Source organism: Perca fluviatilis, chromosome 13, assembly GCF_010015445.1.
Source record: "Perca fluviatilis chromosome 13, GENO_Pfluv_1.0, whole genome shotgun sequence".
Classification (NCBI taxonomy): Eukaryota; Metazoa; Chordata; class Actinopteri; order Perciformes; family Percidae; genus Perca; species Perca fluviatilis.
In genome coordinates this window covers 15809408-15829946 of record NC_053124.1, presented here as the reverse complement: position 1 = coordinate 15829946, position 20539 = coordinate 15809408, and the positions used below count along the sequence as shown (strand labels likewise).

Below are 20539 nucleotides of genomic sequence, written 5' to 3'. Positions count from 1 at the left end.
TAGCACTACACACCCGCCCACACGCAGACATACACTCTTTGTTTACTTTTGGAAATTTGAGCCAGGTAATGTGGTGACGTAGCCCTACCGAGTGCCTTCTGCTTTCTCCCTCCCCCCCAGACTATTAGCCTATTTTAGGCGTGTAATTACATTTACACGACATAAATAAACATTACAATTATACTGAAATGTCAGCTGCACCAGTACAACAGTTAACATTTGATAGTTTGAAACCTTCCTTTTTTTCTTTATTCAAACTGGTCAGAGAATGAAAGGTGGAGGTGATGCAATCTTTTTATGCACCTGTGACCCCCTCCCACAAAACACACACACACACACACACACACACACACACACACACACACACACACACACACACACACACACACACACACACACACACACCTAGGCTATTGGGGGAGTAGAGCCATTGGGTGGAGCAGCAACGTCGCGTGCTGCGCAATACATTCAGTAGCCTCGTTAACGCTGCGCGCGGTGTGGTTGCAGATGCAGGTCGCTGAGTATGCGCGCGATGCGGGGGGAAATGGCGAACGGGGGCGGACGGCGGTGCGCCTTGTGAGGATACAGTAGACACCCGGAGCTGTGGCAGGCGGCAGCTCGAGGAAAGACAGGAGAAGGGAAGGAACCATGGAGGACTCGGAGCCCGCAGAGGACGGTTTGCTGGCGGGCTTGCGATGGAACCGGAGCGCACGAGACCAGGCTCAGCTCAAACACAAAATCCGGGATCTGCCAGGGCTACTCAAGCACGGGCTGCACCTGAGGAAGAAGAGCGTGAGTATTTCAAACCGACCGCTGAGTGACTGTCCGTGCTTCCGTGTTTTATATGTTTGATGAACGTTTGCAACGGCTCACGGTTTTATCTTTTCAACCGTGAGTTTTCCCGAGACCCTGTGCCGAGAGGCTGTTTCGTAACCCCGTCACGACTCAGGTGTTTTCATTTTGTTACAAGCATTACTGTCGCAGAGGCGGTGTGTGTGTATGAGTGTGCGCGTGCTACATCCATAATAACTAGAATTGGTGTTGTACACCATACCTTTACACTCCGGTAGTCAAGGCAACACTACCCCCCCCCCCCCAACAGTTTAACCACACACATACCTACAGGCTACTACAAAAAAAACAGCCTACTCATAAAAGGTACAAAAGTATTTTCATTTGCTAAATCTGTCAATTGTTGTTTTCAATTACTTCTAGGCTTCTGTTTTGTTTACAAAATGTGAAAACGGTGAAAATGGCCATCACAAGTTCTGAAAGCTCAAGGTGATAGCCTACCTTCAAATATATTTTTTTCCCCAACCAACCATCAGTTTGAAATTGTACAAAAAGGAGAGAAAGCAAATCCTCACATTTGAATAGTAATGGAAAAAAAATGATTCATTTTCTATTGATCAAGAAATTAATTGTGGCCTACTAATAGTTTCAGCTCTATTCTGTAGTTCTTCCAGTTCAAATTTGTAGCTCATCAACAATTCATCTCATGGGTTCTCTGGTTCTGTTTTGTGATGATTGGTCTAGTAAGCAGTAAATGTGTGTGTCACGGCGTGCCCTGATGTGGAACGAACACACCTGACAAGCCGAATATCTGCTCACAGTGTCAGCTCCGCTCATCTTCATCACCAATGGTGGCGGCCGGGAGAAAATGTGTCCTTGATTGTCTCTGTGTGAATCAGGGACAGAGTGCCAAATGTACTAAAATACGCAACATTCGTAGTGTAAAGCCACATTGGACAGAGGACATGCAGTTTACGTCACGTTACATGTTGTCAAAATAAGAGTCCAAACGAAAACATTATATTGAAACTATAAAGAATGGATAAATGATGGATAACTTGAGTACAGATGTGTCAGAAATCTGAAGCTACAACAATCATGTCAGGAGCTGGATCAGACTCAAAATAGCAGACTGTTTTTAAATTATATTAACTGCAATATGTAGTGTATCGTCTTTGTGTTTTTGTTCATTGCTTGAGATGAAGTGAAGGAATGTAGATCGATGACAATTTGTTTTGTTTTCCTTCTCCTGTCTTCATTTAACTTGGTGTATGTGCAAGCGTGGGTGCCATATGAGTGTGTTGATGCGAGTAAGTAGTGTAAAGGTATGGCTGTTCTGTGCAGACTGGTTCTCCAGATGCACATGCACACACACACACAGACACAGACACACACAGACACAGACAGACAGACTCCCTCTTGATTTTACATGCACATATAAATTCTCCAAAAAGATGTGAGAGATGAACTCCCATGTGTGATTGTTTTTGCACTGCACAAAAATGGCACTCAGAATTGGAAATGCTAAAATGAAAATACATCCCAGCATCTCTTCCTGAGGCAGACACCTGCACACCTTTTACCTGTTTTTGTTGATCCATGCAGAATCTTGAGCTAATTTTTGTTTTTGTTCAAATATTCAGGGCCCTGTAAAAGTGCAAAATATCTCACATGAGCAGGTTTTCACATCACCTAATGTGCTTCTTTGATGACTGCCGACAGCTCATAAAGTGAATTGAAACTGTTGTGTTGCACATAGCCATCCTTCGCCTTTGGTTCCAGCTGGCATCAGTCTCACCTTTTGAGAATCCTGTCTTACATTATTCTCTGTTGTGACTTGCTCTGGTATTCATCTTTTATTGGCTATGATGTGACATGAGCAGAGAAATTTGCTTAAAGGAACTGACTTTTAAACTTTCCGTACACTTCCCAGGGTGCTCTGCACAGTAGCCACGCTGTAGACGTTTACACCAGAGAAAACAAGGCTAGTTTTTTTCCCTCCTCCTCTAAAGAGTTGACCAAGGCTCAGTTAGGTGTCCGATTGGAGAGAGCGACTTAATGGTTAACCCAGTCACTGGGCCACTTATAATCTTGTCAGAGTAAAACAAACTCGCAGTAGCCTACTGGTGAGGAAGTGCATGGCATAGCAAGTCCTATGCCGCAAGTCAGTTTTCTGTAACCACTTACTGTGGATTTTAAGTCTTGGTTGGATTTTCTTGCTGACACCAAAACAGAGGAAGAACCAGTGTGTACGTCAGCGTGAGACCTGAAACTTTCTTCACAGATAATGCTGCCAACAGCAATCAGATAACAGCCGACTAGTATGGGTGTCTGGCCCCTACCATTGTATTTGCGTACAGTATGTATTGTAGTAGTTGCCATTATTATGGGTTTACATTCTTAAAGCAAGCAAATAAAATGATTAGTGCTGTCAAACGATTAAAATATTTAATTAATTAATTAATTAATTAATTAATTAATGTCATAGTTAACTCGCAATTAATCGCACATTTTTATCTATTCTAAATGTCCCTTGATTTCTTTTTGTCCCATTATTTTTTTTCTCATTTTACTGCTCTTATCAACATGGAAAAGTAGATCGGCTTGCTTTGTGCAAATGTTTTTTTTATTGAAAACAACATTGGCATATACTGTAGTGTTCAATTTCACACTAACATGCTCACTTGCAGTAGCCACCCATTAGGTATTGCTGCAGTAAGTTTGTTCTTAGTTGTGGTATCCATGTTCTTCTGTCTGAAGTCATCCATTGTTGCCTGGCTTTGACTAGGGGGCGGAGAATTTGCATTAGCTGTGTGCTTGGCCATCAAGTGGTATTTCAGACTGGTTGTGCTGCGATGATAGCTCAGTTCACAACAACAAAACACACAGATCACTTTGGTCTTGTCAATGGAACCATTTGGCAACTTTTTAAAAGTAAACTTTTCCATTCAGAATCTTATTGGCGTCCATTTAAATGTGCCATTTTGTTTGGCATTGCCGGGTCATTTTTTTGTGTTGCTTTCTTTAATGCATTTATGGCAGACTCTGATAATGATATTGCTGTCCCCAGATGATACCAGATTTTTCATTTTTAAATGGGACAATTTAGATGTCTATTATGAAAAGTACACTTGATGTGACCACTAGTTGTAAATTAAAAGCTTCTTGTTGATTAAAATGTCCATACACTAACACTTTGACACACAAACACTGTATGTACATTTACAGTATGCTGCTCAAAACATATAATTTAGGCTGTAAAATTAGATTTTTACAGTCATAATGCAAGAGCAGATTGAACACTGTTTTAGAGGATAGTTGATGATATCCCCAGAAGATTGCTACTTCCTAACTTTATTAACAACTTAAATAAAGTTAGAGGTACACTTTACCTAAATTAAAGAAAATGTGCACACTAATTCCAGTGTGTGATGTGCATGTGCTGATAATACATGAAAGGCAACAGATAGAACAAAGAAAACATATTTTTGATTTAGCTGTTTTAACATTTTAGGGATTTAAATTGAGTTACAAAATCAAATCCCAAGTAAGGTAAACGAGTTTGATTTCCACTTAGATTTTTTGATTGAATTGAATCAGACACATTTCATGGAAGGTTGTCTAAAAAGAGCAAGTGTAAGCCTTCAAATATTGTGATACGTATATTTTCAAAGACGGCACAACCTTTTTAAAAATCAAAATCATAACCATCAACTTTCATGATGTACACAATATGCTTGTTCGTGGGATGGAAAGTGCTAACTATTAATCAGCAGATTACTTTCTCGATTTAATGAAATGATGGCTTTAGCTTAAAGCTGAATTTAACATTAAAATAGCTTGTCCAATAACAGTCCAAAGTCCACGGTTCAGTTTCATAGCCGATTGAGTTTTCTAATCGGCAAATATTCACAGTTGAGAAGCTGAAGCTGTACTGATTTATTTTCTGTTGATTGATAAGTCCTGAAGTTAGTCTGTAATCAACAAGTATACTATAGATGAAAGATCACTGACGTGTTGGTAAGCCAAAGGTCGTGTGTGTGTGTGTGTGTGTGTGTGTGTGTGTGTGTGTGTGTGTGTGTGTGTGTGTGTGTGTGTGTGTGTGTGTGTGTGTGTGTGTGTGTGTGTGTGTGTGTGTGTGTGTGTGTGTGTGTGTGTGTGTGTGTGTGTGTGTGTGTTGTTTTAGCTGCACTGTAGCTGCTTTGATGTCTCCATTTTTACTTCCTTGTCTGACGAATCTGTTGAGGAGTCGACAGGAGCTTTGTGTGTGTGGAGGGGGGGGGGGCTTGCCAAGCATATCGTGCTATTGCTCTTCACTGTGCTCAGCAATCTAATCTGAGAGTAATCCATTTCTTGCAGATAATGAACTCGCTCTCTGCTGCTCTCTCTCTTTCTCTCTCTCTGTATACACTTTGAAGTCATCACACAGATAAGTGTGTCAGCATGTGCTCTCTCTTTATAGCTCTCATTCATCCTCATTCATCTTCTCTTCTCTCCTGTCACTCTCTTTCGGCCTCTGGTCCTGACAACAGTATACCCTGTGATGGAGGACATTATGTTTATGAGGAAACTAAGGCACAGACAAAGAGACTCACAGGAACATGGCCAGTAGACCTGTCTCTCGTCGTGTGACACAGTATGAATGGAACTCCTCTAGTGCTCGTGTGTCTTGAACTCGTTTGTGAGAAGAGATGATGGTGGAGAAACAAAGACCTCTCGAGTTCTGTGTTCACCAGACCGAGAGGTGAAGAGATGGAGAGATAAGACAACTCAACCAAGACAAAAGAGAAAGAAGGAGCAAGACAGAGATAGCGAGAGTCAGAAACAATTTATTTAGTCTGTGTGCTTGGCTGGCTGGTGTGCTCTACTTAACCCTCAGTCCAAACACTGCATCTCGTCACACACACAAACACAGACTTGTTAAACAAAGTTTTAATTCAATTAACACATTGTTAAAAAAAGAAGTCGATATTGGGGCTGCAATGGGTGATTATTTTATTTGTCAATTAATTTTAGGGGTGTAAGAAAAAATCGATACACTTGAGTATCACAATATTTTATTTTGCAATACTGTATAGATTTTCAAAAACGCAATATTGATTTTTTTTTATTGATTTTTTTTTTTTTAGTTTACGTTCAAAAATATTCATGTAAGACAGTGGTTCACGTTTATGTTGTGTTTAAAACCCCTACCGCTAGATGGCTATGCTGAGACGCACCACTAGTGTCCTTGCCTAGCAGTGCCTGACTTTTTGATAGAAGCTAACAATGTAGCTATGACTGAACTTTGGCCTACTTTAGCTCACTAAGAACCTGTGAACCACAATCCCAAACTGGCAGTTTGCACATCATGTCTTTTTTTTTTTTTACATATTAGTTTTTCTATAATTATACTATAAAAAAATCCCAATATATCGCCTTACGCACAGTATCAAAATATATTGCAATATATTGAATGGTGACCCATGTATCGTGATATGTATCGTATTGCCAGATTCTTGCCAATACACAGTCCTAGTTAATTTACAGATTGTTTTCTAGATTAAATGGATTGTTTGGTCTATGTGTCATGTAGGAAACTAGTAAAAACTGCCCAATACAATTTCCTGAACCCCAAGATGACGTTTTCACATTGCTTGTTTTGTCCGACTGAATGGCGCTTGCGTGCTGTAACGTTCATATTTAATGAATGTATTTTACTCTCCTTACAAGAATAATTTTTACTTTACTTTCCACCGTACAAAACAACATCTTATCGTGTTGTGTGTGTGTGTGTGTGTGTGTGTGTGTGTGTGTGTGTGTGTGTGTGTGTGTGTGTGTGTGTGTGTGTGTGTGTGTGTGTGTGTGTGTGTGTGTGTGTGTGTGTGTGTGTGTGTGTGTGTGTGTGACATCCCAGACAGTATCATCGCTCTAATGAGGATCACACACACTGCGCTTACATCTCTAATTATCTATTTCATTTTCTTGTAACTCAGAGCCATGGATGTGCATTCTTTCCCTCTCTGTCTTTGTCCCACTCACTTTTTCTCTCTTTCACGATTACAATTAAAATGATCTCTCTGTCTCTCACCGCCTCATCTCTCTCCCGCTCCATCTGTCATGCTCATATCCCCTGTCATATATTCATAGACTGTTGTGATTTGTTCAGCCTCCCTCTCTTCTTTCTCTTCTTGCGCGCTAACTCATTTATATTTCCTCATCTACATCCATCTTCCACAGTTGCTTAGGTGCTTTTCATTTGTTCCATAATTTGAGCTCTCAGTATCTACCTATTCATCATCAGGCAGGGGCAGCAGCGATTTCTAGCACAGGGTAAGTTTCCTGTGGAGGTTTCCAGTAGGGCTCGACCGATGCTGGTTTTTCAAGGCCGTTGATGTAACCGATAACTGCCACAAAACGGCCCGATAATCGGCCAAGGCCGATAGATGGTCTATCCCTAGTTTCCAGAGGGAATCAGACCCACAACTCTATCAGTGATCCCGCTTCACTGACTGAGCTCACAGAACAGTTGCACTCCTATTGTAGGAGGTTCTCATCTGTCTGTCTTTTAAAATGCTGGCAACGTGATTGTCATCCTAATAGTTTGTATTTTTTATCAGTGATGCACTACCATGATGTTTTCAAAGCAGATGCCCGTATCTGATATTTTCTCACACCACTGATAATGATGCTGTATTGTTCTAAGACAATTCAAATGCAAAATGAATTCAAATCTACAAAATACTGTCACTTTATTTGAATTTTGAAACCCTTGCCTTGGCTTTGTTATCTTTGCTGAAAAATGAAGCATTCTCCCAATTTAGCGTTCTCTTGCAAACAGCAGAAAGTTCTTCTCCAGGATTATTCTGTATTTTGCTGCATTCATTTTACCCACTATCTTCAAAGCGTTCCAAGGCCTGCTGCAGAAAAGCATGCCGTCTGCATGACACTAAAATGCTTGGTTAGTAACATGGTCAAAAAGATTGATTTTGGTCTCATCAGACCATTCTCTCTTGCTGCCGGTTTTTCATGGACACTCTGTTATTGAGGATGGCTGTACCACCTCTTTTTCCATTCCTCCTGTTCACTGCTTTGAAAATTCTCTGGTATTCTTCCACTGATTGGTACTTTTCAACAAATCTTTCACAGATTTGTTTGAAATGGGCAAAGACACTATGAATAGACATGTCACAGCAGGAAGAACACAGATGTATATAATAAAATTAACGATGGCTGAATTCCATTTAGCTGCTTCAGTTTCAGGGTCCAGCTATTTTGCATTGCATAGCACTGTTACATTGTAATGGCTCACTGTCTGGTACACTTAAATATAACAGAGCCATCGTTAATGGTATTAGATAACCAAAAAAAGGCTGAATTTCCTCTGTCTTGGTTAAGTACCGTTAGCCAAGAAATTGACTAGCCAGCTGTTGAAAACTGCAGATACAGGTTTATTTAACCTAAAATCACACCTTGATTACACAAAGGTGATCTCCATTCAACCAGTGTCTATCTTTAAAGTGGCAATCCGTAAGGTTTCACTTTTCCATTTTTATTTCTATGATCTGGTCTTGTTGTTAACACATGTGCTTCAAGTTTTCAGAATCCTGTGCAGAATCCTGTGCATACTGTAGTAAAAATGCTGTATTACAGTTTTTCCAAGATACTTTAATCAGTGGACTATGGCCACTCAATCATAATTGTGTTACCCCCCTTAGTGATTGATAGTGATTAATTATATTATTTTGTGTGTGTGTGTGTATATAAATATATTTTTTTAAGATGCTACAACTAATTACTTTTAATCCAGCAGCAGAGCAACCAAGATGAGGTATTTCATCATAATGTATTAACCTGCAGTGAAATCCAAATGTCTACATGTAGTGCTGTTTCCGCTCTATTTGATCTAACACTTACTATCATTTTTAATCTGTTTTATGACTAGTGTGTCACCACTGTGTTAACACCGCCATCTAGCTCCTCTGGCACCATAATAATCTATAAAGATTAAACGTTTATTTCCTGACAGGGGACATAGAAGTGGAGTGGATATGCCCAAAGCACAGTCTACAACATGATGGCATGATGGTAGAAGAGTTTTATTATCCTGTCACTTTTATATTGTGACAGTTGGACTGACAATTGTATTTTATTGTCAAGGAATTGAACTCATAAATGTGTTGTTATTATTATTATTATTATTATTATTATTATTATTATTATTACGGTTTACATGTGTACTGTACTTATACTTTATACTTGAGTGTGTGTCACTGTTGAGCCGTTCAGGTCAGATAATCAACTTAATAAGTAAAAATGAATGGCCATGTTCTTTCAGTTTGGCAAAGTATATAGCAGTAATGTATGAATGAATGAAGAATGGTAGTTACTGCTGTTGGTTTAAACAAAACCTAATGTTTTTGGAATAGTAAAACTGGTCTTTCTCATCTCAGAGTCTTGTTTAGTCAGTGTATTTACTGTGTGCGTCATTGTGAGCTGGCTCTGAATGCTTGTGTGCATTGTGTTTCAACAGCAATCACCTGACACTATCCCCGGACCGAGCGCTGGACCTACAGTACACAGGGTAAGGACACACACACACGCACACACGCACACACACACACACACACACACACACACACACACACACACACACAGGTGATGATGTCATTGCCTTTAGTTTTAGTAAAAGTGTGTTTGTTTAGACCCAATACAGGTGACATCCGTGGTGATATTACCTTGTGCTTTTTCCAAGCTAATTTCACCAACTACTCTCTCTCTCTCTTTTTTTTTTTTTTTTTTTTTCTCAGGTAGTCTTGATTTGTCATGCATCACTTTAATGCGGTTTAGCAAATATTTCAGCACTGCACTCCGAAAAGGCCTTAGGGCTTAAATATTACACATGAGTATTTTTTTCTTTGAAAATTGAAATCATTAGCTAAAGTAAATAGTTTTTTTTTCTTTTTTAAAAAAAGAAATCAACATCTGAAGCTTTGATGCTGCTTATTTATGCGTCCTGCTGTTACCCCTGTGCTTATTTGTTTGTCCCTCAGCACTGTTGTATTTTTTATTGGTTGTATTTCAGTAGATTCTCTTTTATATCTTGCCTCAATGGAAATGGCTCTATCCAAACATTGATTTAGTACTTAAAGCAATATGACACTGGTAAAAACTCCTTACCCATGAGCACCTAAGGGACTGTTCGTTATTTATTTTAGGGGCCACAGGAGGAGTTTTGGGACCTTTAGTCAAAATAGACATGACCCTCTGCTCGCCAGTAATAATTTTTCTATGACCCCCCCCACCCAAAACAATTTCAAAAAAAGGCATGACCCTCCCCCAACAATTTATCAATCCCTTCTGCACTGGTTAGCGATTGGCATAAATATACAGATTACCATTGCTTTTTTACAGCCATGACATACATGACTAAACCTCTGCATTCTCATCTAACGCATCACACTCCTCTGTTATGGTGTGGTGGCCATTTCAGTAGATTTACTCACTAACGTTGCTGTGGAAACACAATAAGCATGGAAAATAAATGCACACTTCCTGCATTACTGCATTACTTCAAATACTAAGTTACCCCTCTAGTAAACTAGTATTCAAATGAATTAAAACAATAAAACATTGAGACCATTCAGCAAAGCACTCTGGGTAACAAATTCAACACACAAACTGGTTGCTATGGACTCGCTACTAGGCTTACTCCACTTCGCCGTTTAAACAAAGTGGAATAAATGTAAGTCAAAATCTACACAAAACCCGCAATTAATTAGTAAGCTGACATCAAATGTGGCATTTAGGAAACCTTTATTGCAACCTTGGCACGGTAAGATGTCCAGACTAGCAACATTCATTTTCGTTTTTTGCGTGTTGCTGCTCGCATCATCAGCCAGGGAATATTTTTTTTTACTAAAGCAGTATATGAAATCAGATGTATTACCTACCACCATTTTGTTACAGGATATTAGTCTGGAAAATATTTACTAAGAATTGATTCAACCTGGTCACTGAAAGATCGACTAATTAATAAACTATGGATGTTAGTTTGGATGATGGTGACAATAGGTGGTGCTTTATTTCTACCTCTTGACTCTCAAACTTGGTGATCAACTGCTTCAAAATCAAACATGATTATACAACTGCGTGGCCTATTTGTCACCTCAGATTAGAAAACCGATTTTGGTAGATACAGTTTGTAGAACAGCTTGGAAATCTAAAGCAAAACATGTTTAAGCAAAGGTAGCGTTCATTCGTCATTGTTTATCCAAACTTGATCCAATTGCCTGCCACCCATTTTGTTGTATTGGCAACACCCATAACTGAAGAGAAGGCTGATCAAGGCTCAGCAGACCAGTGTGTGAAGGGAAATTTGAGGTCTGGCTGTGTGAGGCTGATTGAACCCTGGTTCTTTGTTTGAAGTGCACCTTGTTGCCACAATGATGTAATTCTGCTTTGAGGTCCGAAACCTCCTTTGAGCCCAAGACACACAGGTGAAATGTAATACTGCACTTGGAAAATTATGTTACAAACTGTAGATCAGGAAAAATGCAAAACCATCTGCAAAAATGTGTATGGTGTCAGCCTTGTGTCCTTTTGCATGTGCACGAGATTTAACAAAATGGGGACCCTCTCTTAAGCCCCTTTCACACACCCGGTTAAGGCGGGACTGATTCGCCTTAAGCCATGTGTGAAAGTTACGAAGACACACACACACACACACACACACACACACACACACACACACCCTTCATTTACTCAAGCGTAATAGACATTTTGTTTATGGTTTGAAATAACAGGAAAATGCATAGATTTCTGTCAAATGAGGTAACACAGACTCATTGCCTTTACTGTACGTGAACCAATCATGCTTAATTTCATGCCTAGTCACCCACCCCAAAGGCACATTCTGAGCCAGGAAAAACCCACAGGGTACCCTTAATGTTGCAATACATGGGACAATTTATCTAACACATGCTCTACAACCATCCTACTATAAAAGTTAAGACTTGATTTGCTTAATCTGATTCCATGAGGGAGTCTCTCATGTTGTAACATAATGTGAATGAAGCCTGTATCAAGCGGGCTCTGTTGTTTCAAATGTAAACGTGAATATGAATGAAACAGAACAAGCAGCCCCTGTAAACTGCTTAATTGAAATGCAGTCTTATTTACCATAGCGTCAATAGCCAGATTATTGCAGAGCGTGTAGACACAGTCAATGTGTCATTCCTCAGGGGGAAAGAAATCGAGCTGTCCTTGTGAGCACGTCAATGACGGCATGTTGCCACATTACATTAGCTCTTTGCAGTCTAATGTCCATTTCCAAAACAATGTTGGGATAATATTTTTGTCATCAAAGTCACATTTATTAGTTTTGAGTGTTTTTGGATTTTAAAATAACAGTTCAAAAATACATTTTGTTCAGTCTTGTTCCCAGAGTTTTCCATGTGCTGGTCGGGCTGTGAGGAATGCCTTCCTCTCTCATGGACCATACCCAGCTAAAGACAAGATACACCTGGCCAGAATCATACGGTACACTTGTCTCTGTTTGTGTGTCTGTATGCAGGGATGAATCGATGTGTCTGGTGAAGCATGTACACTGACTCACCAGTCACTGTTTAGGCCTGTCCTGATTGGCCAGTCAAGTTGTTTATGCAGTAAGATGAGCAAAGTGTGACGTAGACATTATATAGCAGAGCACAAGATGGTCTGGGAATACATTCACTCTCATGCAATATGCTGTACATACAGTACATAGAGATGCATGCAAAGACCATGTGAACATCTGGACAAAAATAAAAAATAGGTAATCTTAACTGTCATCACATATACACACATACACAAGGAGTTTATCCTGGGGGAAAGCAGACAGAAAGTATTCAGTGTATTCAGAGGAAAAACGCTTACAGAGAACTAATGAATAATCAATGGATATTGATTAAATTAAAAAGACAAGCTTTGTGTCGAGGGAAGAAGTGTGTGCATGTGCATGCGTATAATGACACTGTGTGGCTGTACTAAAAAATTTTTTTTTGTATTTTAACAGACGTAGCTACGTGGGCGTGGAGCTGGTGCAGTGGCTGTGTGAGCAGTGTGTGTACGTGCGCTGTCGGACTACTGCTGTGCGTGTCTGGCAGGTGCTGCTGGAGCTGGGAGTCTTGCTGTCTGGTAAAAACACAACCACACACACATTTACACACACACACACACTAAGAATGCCTGGAGGTTTGTGTGTGCTTTAAAATGTATAGTTAACTTCCAGTGACTTCAGCAACAATCCACACATCTGTGAAAGAACCAGTTCACCAGGTAATTTTCAACAGAATAGAGAGGTGGATTCACTGCTTCATTCACCTGCTTAACTTTCCACAAGGTAGAATGACACTGTGGCTTTGTGTACCCAAGCCCCCCATTAATGATCCCAAACATCCTATTTCATTATTTACCAAAGACCATGTTAACAACTAACATTTTACCACCAACACCACCAAGAAACTGAAGCCATCACCATGGATGTGATTGCTGTATTCAATAGAGCTGATAAATAAGAAAATAAATGGTGTTATTTATATTACTTTTACTCTATGATGTGTTGAAACTACCCTCAGATGCAATTGATGTTTCTTTAAAGAATGAGCAAATGAGCAAACCTGTTCCTCTTGATACTGCCTGCAGTTCAACGTTTTGGCTAATCACCATAACTGATGAAGAGTTTATCCAGGTTTTTATTGTTGTCACCTTGTCTTTACTCTTTCTCTAGAACTAAAAAGTGTGTGCTATTAACGAACCAATGTACATATTACATCATTTCTTTTTATCAGAACAACTTAAAGACCTATAAATTGCTAACCTCACAAGTTAAATAGCTTGTTTGATTTGAGTGTGAATGATGAATACTCAATTCTTGATTATGTAAATCTGTGTATATTTGTACAAACCATAACAAGCATGCATCACTTGCCTTCCTTTCTATAGCATAGACTGCCACTTATTGATAATTATGCAGGATAGGTGAGCTAACATGTAGGGTTGGGTAACGAAACTGGGTGCTAATATGGCACTGGTGTCTAAACAACCGGTATCTACCGGACCCAATAGCAACGTGGATTTCAGTGCCTCATTTCGGTGCCACTTAAATGCCTGCACTTCTCTCTGATGCTCTGAAACATACATAAGAGGCAACAGAAGCATCACTGCATGTGATGCTAGTTAACGTTACACTTGGCAGCAGGTAACGTTAGCCTACCGTTAGCTAGTAGCTAGATTAAACATTGTTACAATGCTGACAGCTAAACGGTGTAAAGTTTGAATGTTTTTCACTGTAGAGGATTCATACACTGAGACGTAGGCCTACAACAGTCTGCAGCTGCCGTTGTCTAAAAATCAACACAAACAGTGCGTTTACTTGAAACTGGTAAGCCTTCAAAGTTATTGTAAAATACCCTTTTCCCATCTAGTGGTTGTTTTTGTTGTTTAACAGCAATTTTCTGGTGAAATAAGTTATTGTTATTAAATATTTAATAAATACATTTTGACCATATGGCCTTAGCAATAAGCCATTCTTTAATGTCGCCGGCTGGATTTTGTGCTCGTCCTTATTTATTTTTTAAAGTATCGGTTCAGGCACCGTTTAGGCACTGGCACCGTTTTGAAAGTATCCTTTTAGCGGAAAAACCCAAACGATACCCAACCCTACTTACATGGTGGCCCCCGAAAAGTATGGTGTCCAACTCTTTGATTACACTGTAATGACCTTTATAAACAGTGTACAGTACCTTCATCAGGTATTATTGTTTTATTATTGTTATTGTCCACACACTTGATGAGGACCAAGTTTGTTAAAGTAGTCACACACTGTGAAAATGATAAAGGGAAAATAGGAAAATCTCTGAATGGCTGTTTTGCATGCCAAATGAGATGTGATGGAATTTATGACACAACAGGAGAGGAAGCTGCTACTTAAATTTTTTTTTTTGGTGTTTGTGTGTCTATTCTTTCCTCAGTGGACCAGCGGGTGATGTTTTCAGACTCAAACTCTTACTACCAGTTCAGCTTTGAGGAATGTGACTCTGCCTCCTGTGACTTTCGCTCCAATGAGGGGGAATGGCCAGAAGCAGTTAGGCTCCTCCTACAACTCGCCCCATACATCCAGTTTCGCTCTGGAGGCGGGGCCAACAGCCCGTAAGTGTCCATTAAAATCTGATTAGAAGTTGTGCTGCAATGGATGGATGGTAGGGCGTTCACTTAAAAAAACACTTGTATATAAATATACACTTAATTAGTGTATATTAGGGCTGTCAATTGATTACAAATGTTTAATTGATTGTCTATAGTATACTCGGGATAAATTGCAAATTAATTGCACATTTTTTATCTGTTCTACATGTATTTTAAAGAGACATTTTTCTAGTTTTTAATGGTCTTATCAACATGGGTGCGGACAAATTATGCAGATGTTTATTATTATTCCAAAACAATGACAAATACTGTCTAGAATATTATCCACAATAACCTCAAAGGTACTGTATGCTCAAAAATATTCCTAATCATAACAAGCAAACACAAGCCCATAAAGCAACAACAGATGGGCATATTGACCTGAATGTAACATTACTTGGTAATACTAACACAATGTAGTGTCCTACTTTACACTTGTAAAGGTTAAATAAGAGGGGGAGGGGGGGGGGTCTCTGTGTCAGCTGTATGTTTGGCCAGCAAATGGTATTTGAGACTCAGCGTACTCCAGGGGTAACTCAGTTCACATCGACAGTACATGCAGATAACTTGAGTCTTGTTGAGAGAATCATCTGGAAGGACTTTGAAACTGAAGTTGCCATTCAAAAGACCTTTTTCTTTTTCCATTTCTGCTAAAGGAGGTTTGTTTCTGCTAGCCATCCACAATGTTACTGCTGCATCGCTTCTTGATTTCCCAAAGTACGGAGGGGCCCGAGGCCCAAATCACAGAACGTGCGTTAATCGTGCAGCAAAAAAGAGTGTCCTTAAAATGAATTTGTGTTAAACTCGTTATTATCTCATTAATTGTGACAGCCCTAGTTTGAATAAAAGCCGCCTCACCTTGATGTTGATTCCAAAATGGCTCACACACATAACATCCCAGACGATTTGGTTTCATGATTAGGGCTAAAATATGCCTCTTTACGCTACACTCAGCCGAACACGCACAGGGATTAGTCGGAGATGTTTGTGTGGCTGGTGGCTGTTTTTTTTAGACCTGCAAGTATAGCTTGTATAACGTATTATTTTATTATACTATTATTTACTCCATTTTGTGTAAACAAAGAGAAAAGTGCAGTTTACAAATGCCCCCTGCTGGACTGCAAAGCATAGCCTGTTGCGCTTATACTGTACACTGAATTTGGAGTTCACAAAACAATTATATATTTAATATATAAATTGTTAATATATAAGTTTGAATGGTTGTCAGAATTTTAAAATGTAAAAATTTACAGGTCTAATGGATAAACATACAGACGGACATTATTGGTCATATTTATCTGTTGTAATGACAAGTTAGGGGTTTCCACTGTCACTGGGTCACAGTCATTAGAGCCTGCATGTTAAACAATTTTCAGAATGTTGAGCATAGTTGGTGAACGTGATTCAGGGGTAATGTATTGGATGATCTCCATTGACCTGAAGTGGAAGCCCGTTGCTCTGGTAAAATATCAAAGTCAAAGTGACAGTGATCCTGTTTAGATTTATGATTAAGGTCATTTGTCTGTCTGATGATTTACCATAAAAAGTGACAAGTCACTGTGTTTGATTTGGTGGAAATGTGGAAGTGCACGCTTGGAAGTACATACACACTCTAGCTTCCTCAAATCCCAGCTAGAAACCTAATCTCTATTCAGTGTTTTAAATCCTTAATGTGCTTATGTTAGAGACACATTGATGTGCATGCACACACACCTTCACATCCTCAAACACTCATCCATAAGATGGGCTCTGACGCACGCAAACACACACACACACACAAACACACACACAAACACACACACACACACACACACACACACACACACACACACACACACACACACACACACACACACACACACACACACACACACACACACAGAGTGGTTTCAGCCAGAGTTCCCTACTTTGCGGCTCCTGTGTGTGGGATTCCTGCTGAGCCTGCTGCTGAACTCAATCTGTCACTCAGAGAAAGAGAGAGAGAGAGTGAGATGGGTAACGGGAAAAAGAATATATATGGAGAACGAGGGAACAAGCGCAAACGTCAACACATTCATCTGTGTCAACTTCAAAGGGTGTATTTGCAGACACCGGGGAGCGAGCATGACAGTGAGGGGAATTGAATGTCATACTTACTAATACAAAGCTCATGTAACATACTGTATGTACTGTATGTTACTTTCTATAAATTATAGTGGATGACGTACGTACTAACTCCACCACAGTGCTTCCACAGGTTGGCAGGGTGCAGAGGAATGGGGCGAAGAGATGGTGGTTATTGACATTTTAGATAGCTTTAATAAACTGATAACTTTGTTTAAACGGCGAAGTGGAGGAAGCCTAGTGACGAGTCCATAGCAACCAGTTTGTGTGTTGAATGTTACCCAGAGTGCCTTGCTGAATGGTCTCAATATTTTATTGTTTTATTTCAAGTGAATACTAGTTTACTAGAGGAGTAACTTAGTATTTGAAGTAATGCAGTAATGCAGGAAGTGTGCATTTATTTTCCATGCTTATTGTGTTTCCACAGCAACGTTAGTGAGTAAATCTACTGAAATGCCCACCACACCATAACAGAGGAGTGTGATGAGTCAGATGAGAATGCAGAGGTTTAGTCATGTATGTCATGGCTGTAAAAAAACAATGGGAATCTGTATATATTTGCCAAGCGCAAACCAGTATAGAAAGTATCAATAAGTTGTTGGGGGAGGGTCATGCCTTTTTTCCAAATCGTTTTGGAGGGTCATAGAAATTTTTTTACTGGCGAGGGGAGGGTCATGTCTATTTTGGCTAAAGGTCCCAAAACTCCTCCGGTGGCCCCTTAAATAAATAACGAACAGTCCCTTAGTAAAGCCCAAGAACATGCTACTAATTAAATGGGCTATCTCCTCTGCATCATGTGTAGAAGATGTTTTTGTATGTGTCGTCATTCAGTTTGTGTGAACCGTAGTATTTGCCACCAGGCACATTGTGGTCTTTAAAGTTGATTAGTTTATTGTTCATTGTACACTGCACTGCTTGCTACAAATAAATATTCTTTTGTGGAATAAAACCACAAGAATCTCATGGTCTTCTGAATCTTAAAAGTGTACTATTATTTTAACTGAGAGTCTATTTTTAATATACATATATTAAAATTAGACTATATCACATTAAAGTATGGGCAAAACATGCATATATAGTGCTTTTTTTTGAAGAGCTGTCTAAGGAGACAGCATCAAAGTTAAAGTTGCAGCACCACATTTGTTCATTTAAAATTTAGTCCATGTCAAGTTTAGAATGTCAGAGAGGGGACTGATCATGGAGTTAATGTTTAGATGTGAACACCACCCTATCTAGCACACTGAACTATACAGTGTGCACTGATTTCCGTCCTTTTTCTGTACAGTCTGAGTTGCATGCAACTTCCATATCTAATACAGTAATATGAACACCTGGACAGTATAATGTCATCCAATACAATAGCCCTGCAACCAATACATTTTAAGGCTATGTTTAGATTATGTTGAGAATGTGTAATATGTTGTCACCCTGTATACAAACAATACCTAAATATTAAATATTACTTGAACTACAGCGTCAGCTTCACAAATTTACACCCATTTTCTGGCAGGGCTATTACTGAATATTTAATGCACAAATCTTTGTACTCTTTGTTCCCACATTATACTGTATATAATATACAGTACATTATCTATATACATACTTAATTGTTTGGTGTAGTAAGAGGTGGTGTTTCCTGTCTTTGTGTTCTCTGCATATCATTGTGCACGAGGTGCAGAATTGCCAGGAGCCAAAATATGACACCTTAGCTTGGGAGGAGAAAACATGCTTGCTTTGCATGGTGCTCTAGTTCAAAAAGGAAAAAGAAACAAATTTGCAGAATGCTGAGGAACATTTGGTAACACTTTACTTGAAGGTATCGACATAATCGTGACATGACTCTGTCATAACTATGACATGGCGCTGTCATGAATGTGTCATAAACGTTTATGACTTCTGTCATTAAGTGTCATTCGGTTTTTGTCATGACAAGTTGACATTGTTTGGGTTGTCTTGATTATGACAAGTTGACATTAATCCAAGTGACATTACCAGAAGTTGTCTTGGTCATGACAAGTTGACATAATGTCATCCTGTTTACTGTCAAGTTGTCTTAATAAGGACACTCCAAAGAAATTTAATGTCAAGTTGTCATGACAAATACATCTTCTGGTAATGTCATCCTGGTTAATGTCAAGTTGCCATTACAAAGACATCCCAAATAAATTGAATGTCAACTTGTCATGACCAAGACAACTTCTGGTAATGTCACTTTGATTAATGTCAAGTTGTCATTATCAAGACAACCCAAACAATGTCAACTTTTTATGACAAAAACCGAATGACACTTAATGACAGAAGTCATAAACGTTTATGACTTATTTATAACATTTATGACACGTTCATGACAGTGTCGTGTCATAGTTATGACAGTGTCATGTCACGATTATGTTGATACCTTCAAGTAAAGTGTTACCGAACATTTTAGCTAAAGAGGAGGGCAACCAAACAGTTAATGGTTTTGACAGAGATTAATTCCTCCTCCACAAATGACTCCATCTGCAATGTGGCACAAACTTTTAGTTCTGTGTAAGATTGGTAGCATTTAGATCACAACCATATGTGCATATGCAGTAGGTAGATTAAAGCCAAGGGTGTACTTATATTTATCTTACTTAACAGAATCCATATCAAAAATAGGGTTGATGACACATTGTTCATATGGGATCTGTTCTGGTAGCTCACAAAACATGACTACAACTTGCGGCATGTGCCTTGGACGTGGAATGAAAAGGGAGCTGTTGCCATCACCAATCCTGTTAATCCTCTATCAATACTGTTCTGTGCTGCTTAATGATTGGTAACACACCTCCCACTGTGTCTCTCTTCTAGCTCTGGTACATCCAGGCTCATGGTGAGTCACCAAATTGCCAAATGAACACTGGCTAAAAAAACATAATGACCCTTATGAGAATAAATTTAGCATGATGACTGAGAATAGACTTTATACATCTCATGATCCACTAATGGACAACAAAAGATAAAAATCCCCAGCATTACATTGCATTGACAACATGATAATTTCTCCTTTTTTCCATTTTACTCTTTGAGATGTTTGAACATCAGTTATCTTATTTTAAAGGAGAGTGGAGGCAAGTCATTTTGACCGTAGATACTGAAAGGAAAGCACAAGCAGCAAACTGCTTTTATTGCAATGGTAACACTATGGTATTTTCATTCCTTTAAGGCACCTGTTGGTGTACCTGCCTCCGTCTCTGTCTCTTTCTGTCTGTGTCAGAGCTGATAGCTGATGTGTCAGGCTGTAGGCTGCGTGTTATCACCATCTCCTCCGCTTCTGCATCTATCATTTCCTTATCAGATTACAGCGTAAACAGACACAGTCACACAGTGCTTCATCTTCGTTCCTTCACAACTATTAGTAGTGCCACTAGGATCTGTTGATAAAATCCAAATTGTATGCAAATTGGTCTGTGTAAAT

The 20539-nt window shown here is 39.3% G+C and overlaps 1 protein-coding gene across 1 annotated transcript in view; it reads left to right on the top strand.

Moving 5' to 3' along the window:
- The first annotated feature begins 409 nt into the window (after nucleotides 1–409).
- Nucleotides 410–20539, top strand: part of rapgef5a (Rap guanine nucleotide exchange factor (GEF) 5a) — a 48218-nt gene continuing 28088 nt past the window's right edge. Inside the window, exons 1-5 of the mRNA XM_039820791.1 lie at nucleotides 410–792; nucleotides 9305–9355; nucleotides 12206–12312; nucleotides 12827–12948; nucleotides 14784–14961. Of these exons, the coding sequence (XP_039676725.1) occupies nucleotides 649–792; nucleotides 9305–9355; nucleotides 12206–12312; nucleotides 12827–12948; nucleotides 14784–14961 (602 nt within the window). The 5' untranslated portion in view covers nucleotides 410–648. The remainder of the gene's footprint in view (nucleotides 793–9304; nucleotides 9356–12205; nucleotides 12313–12826; nucleotides 12949–14783; nucleotides 14962–20539) is intronic.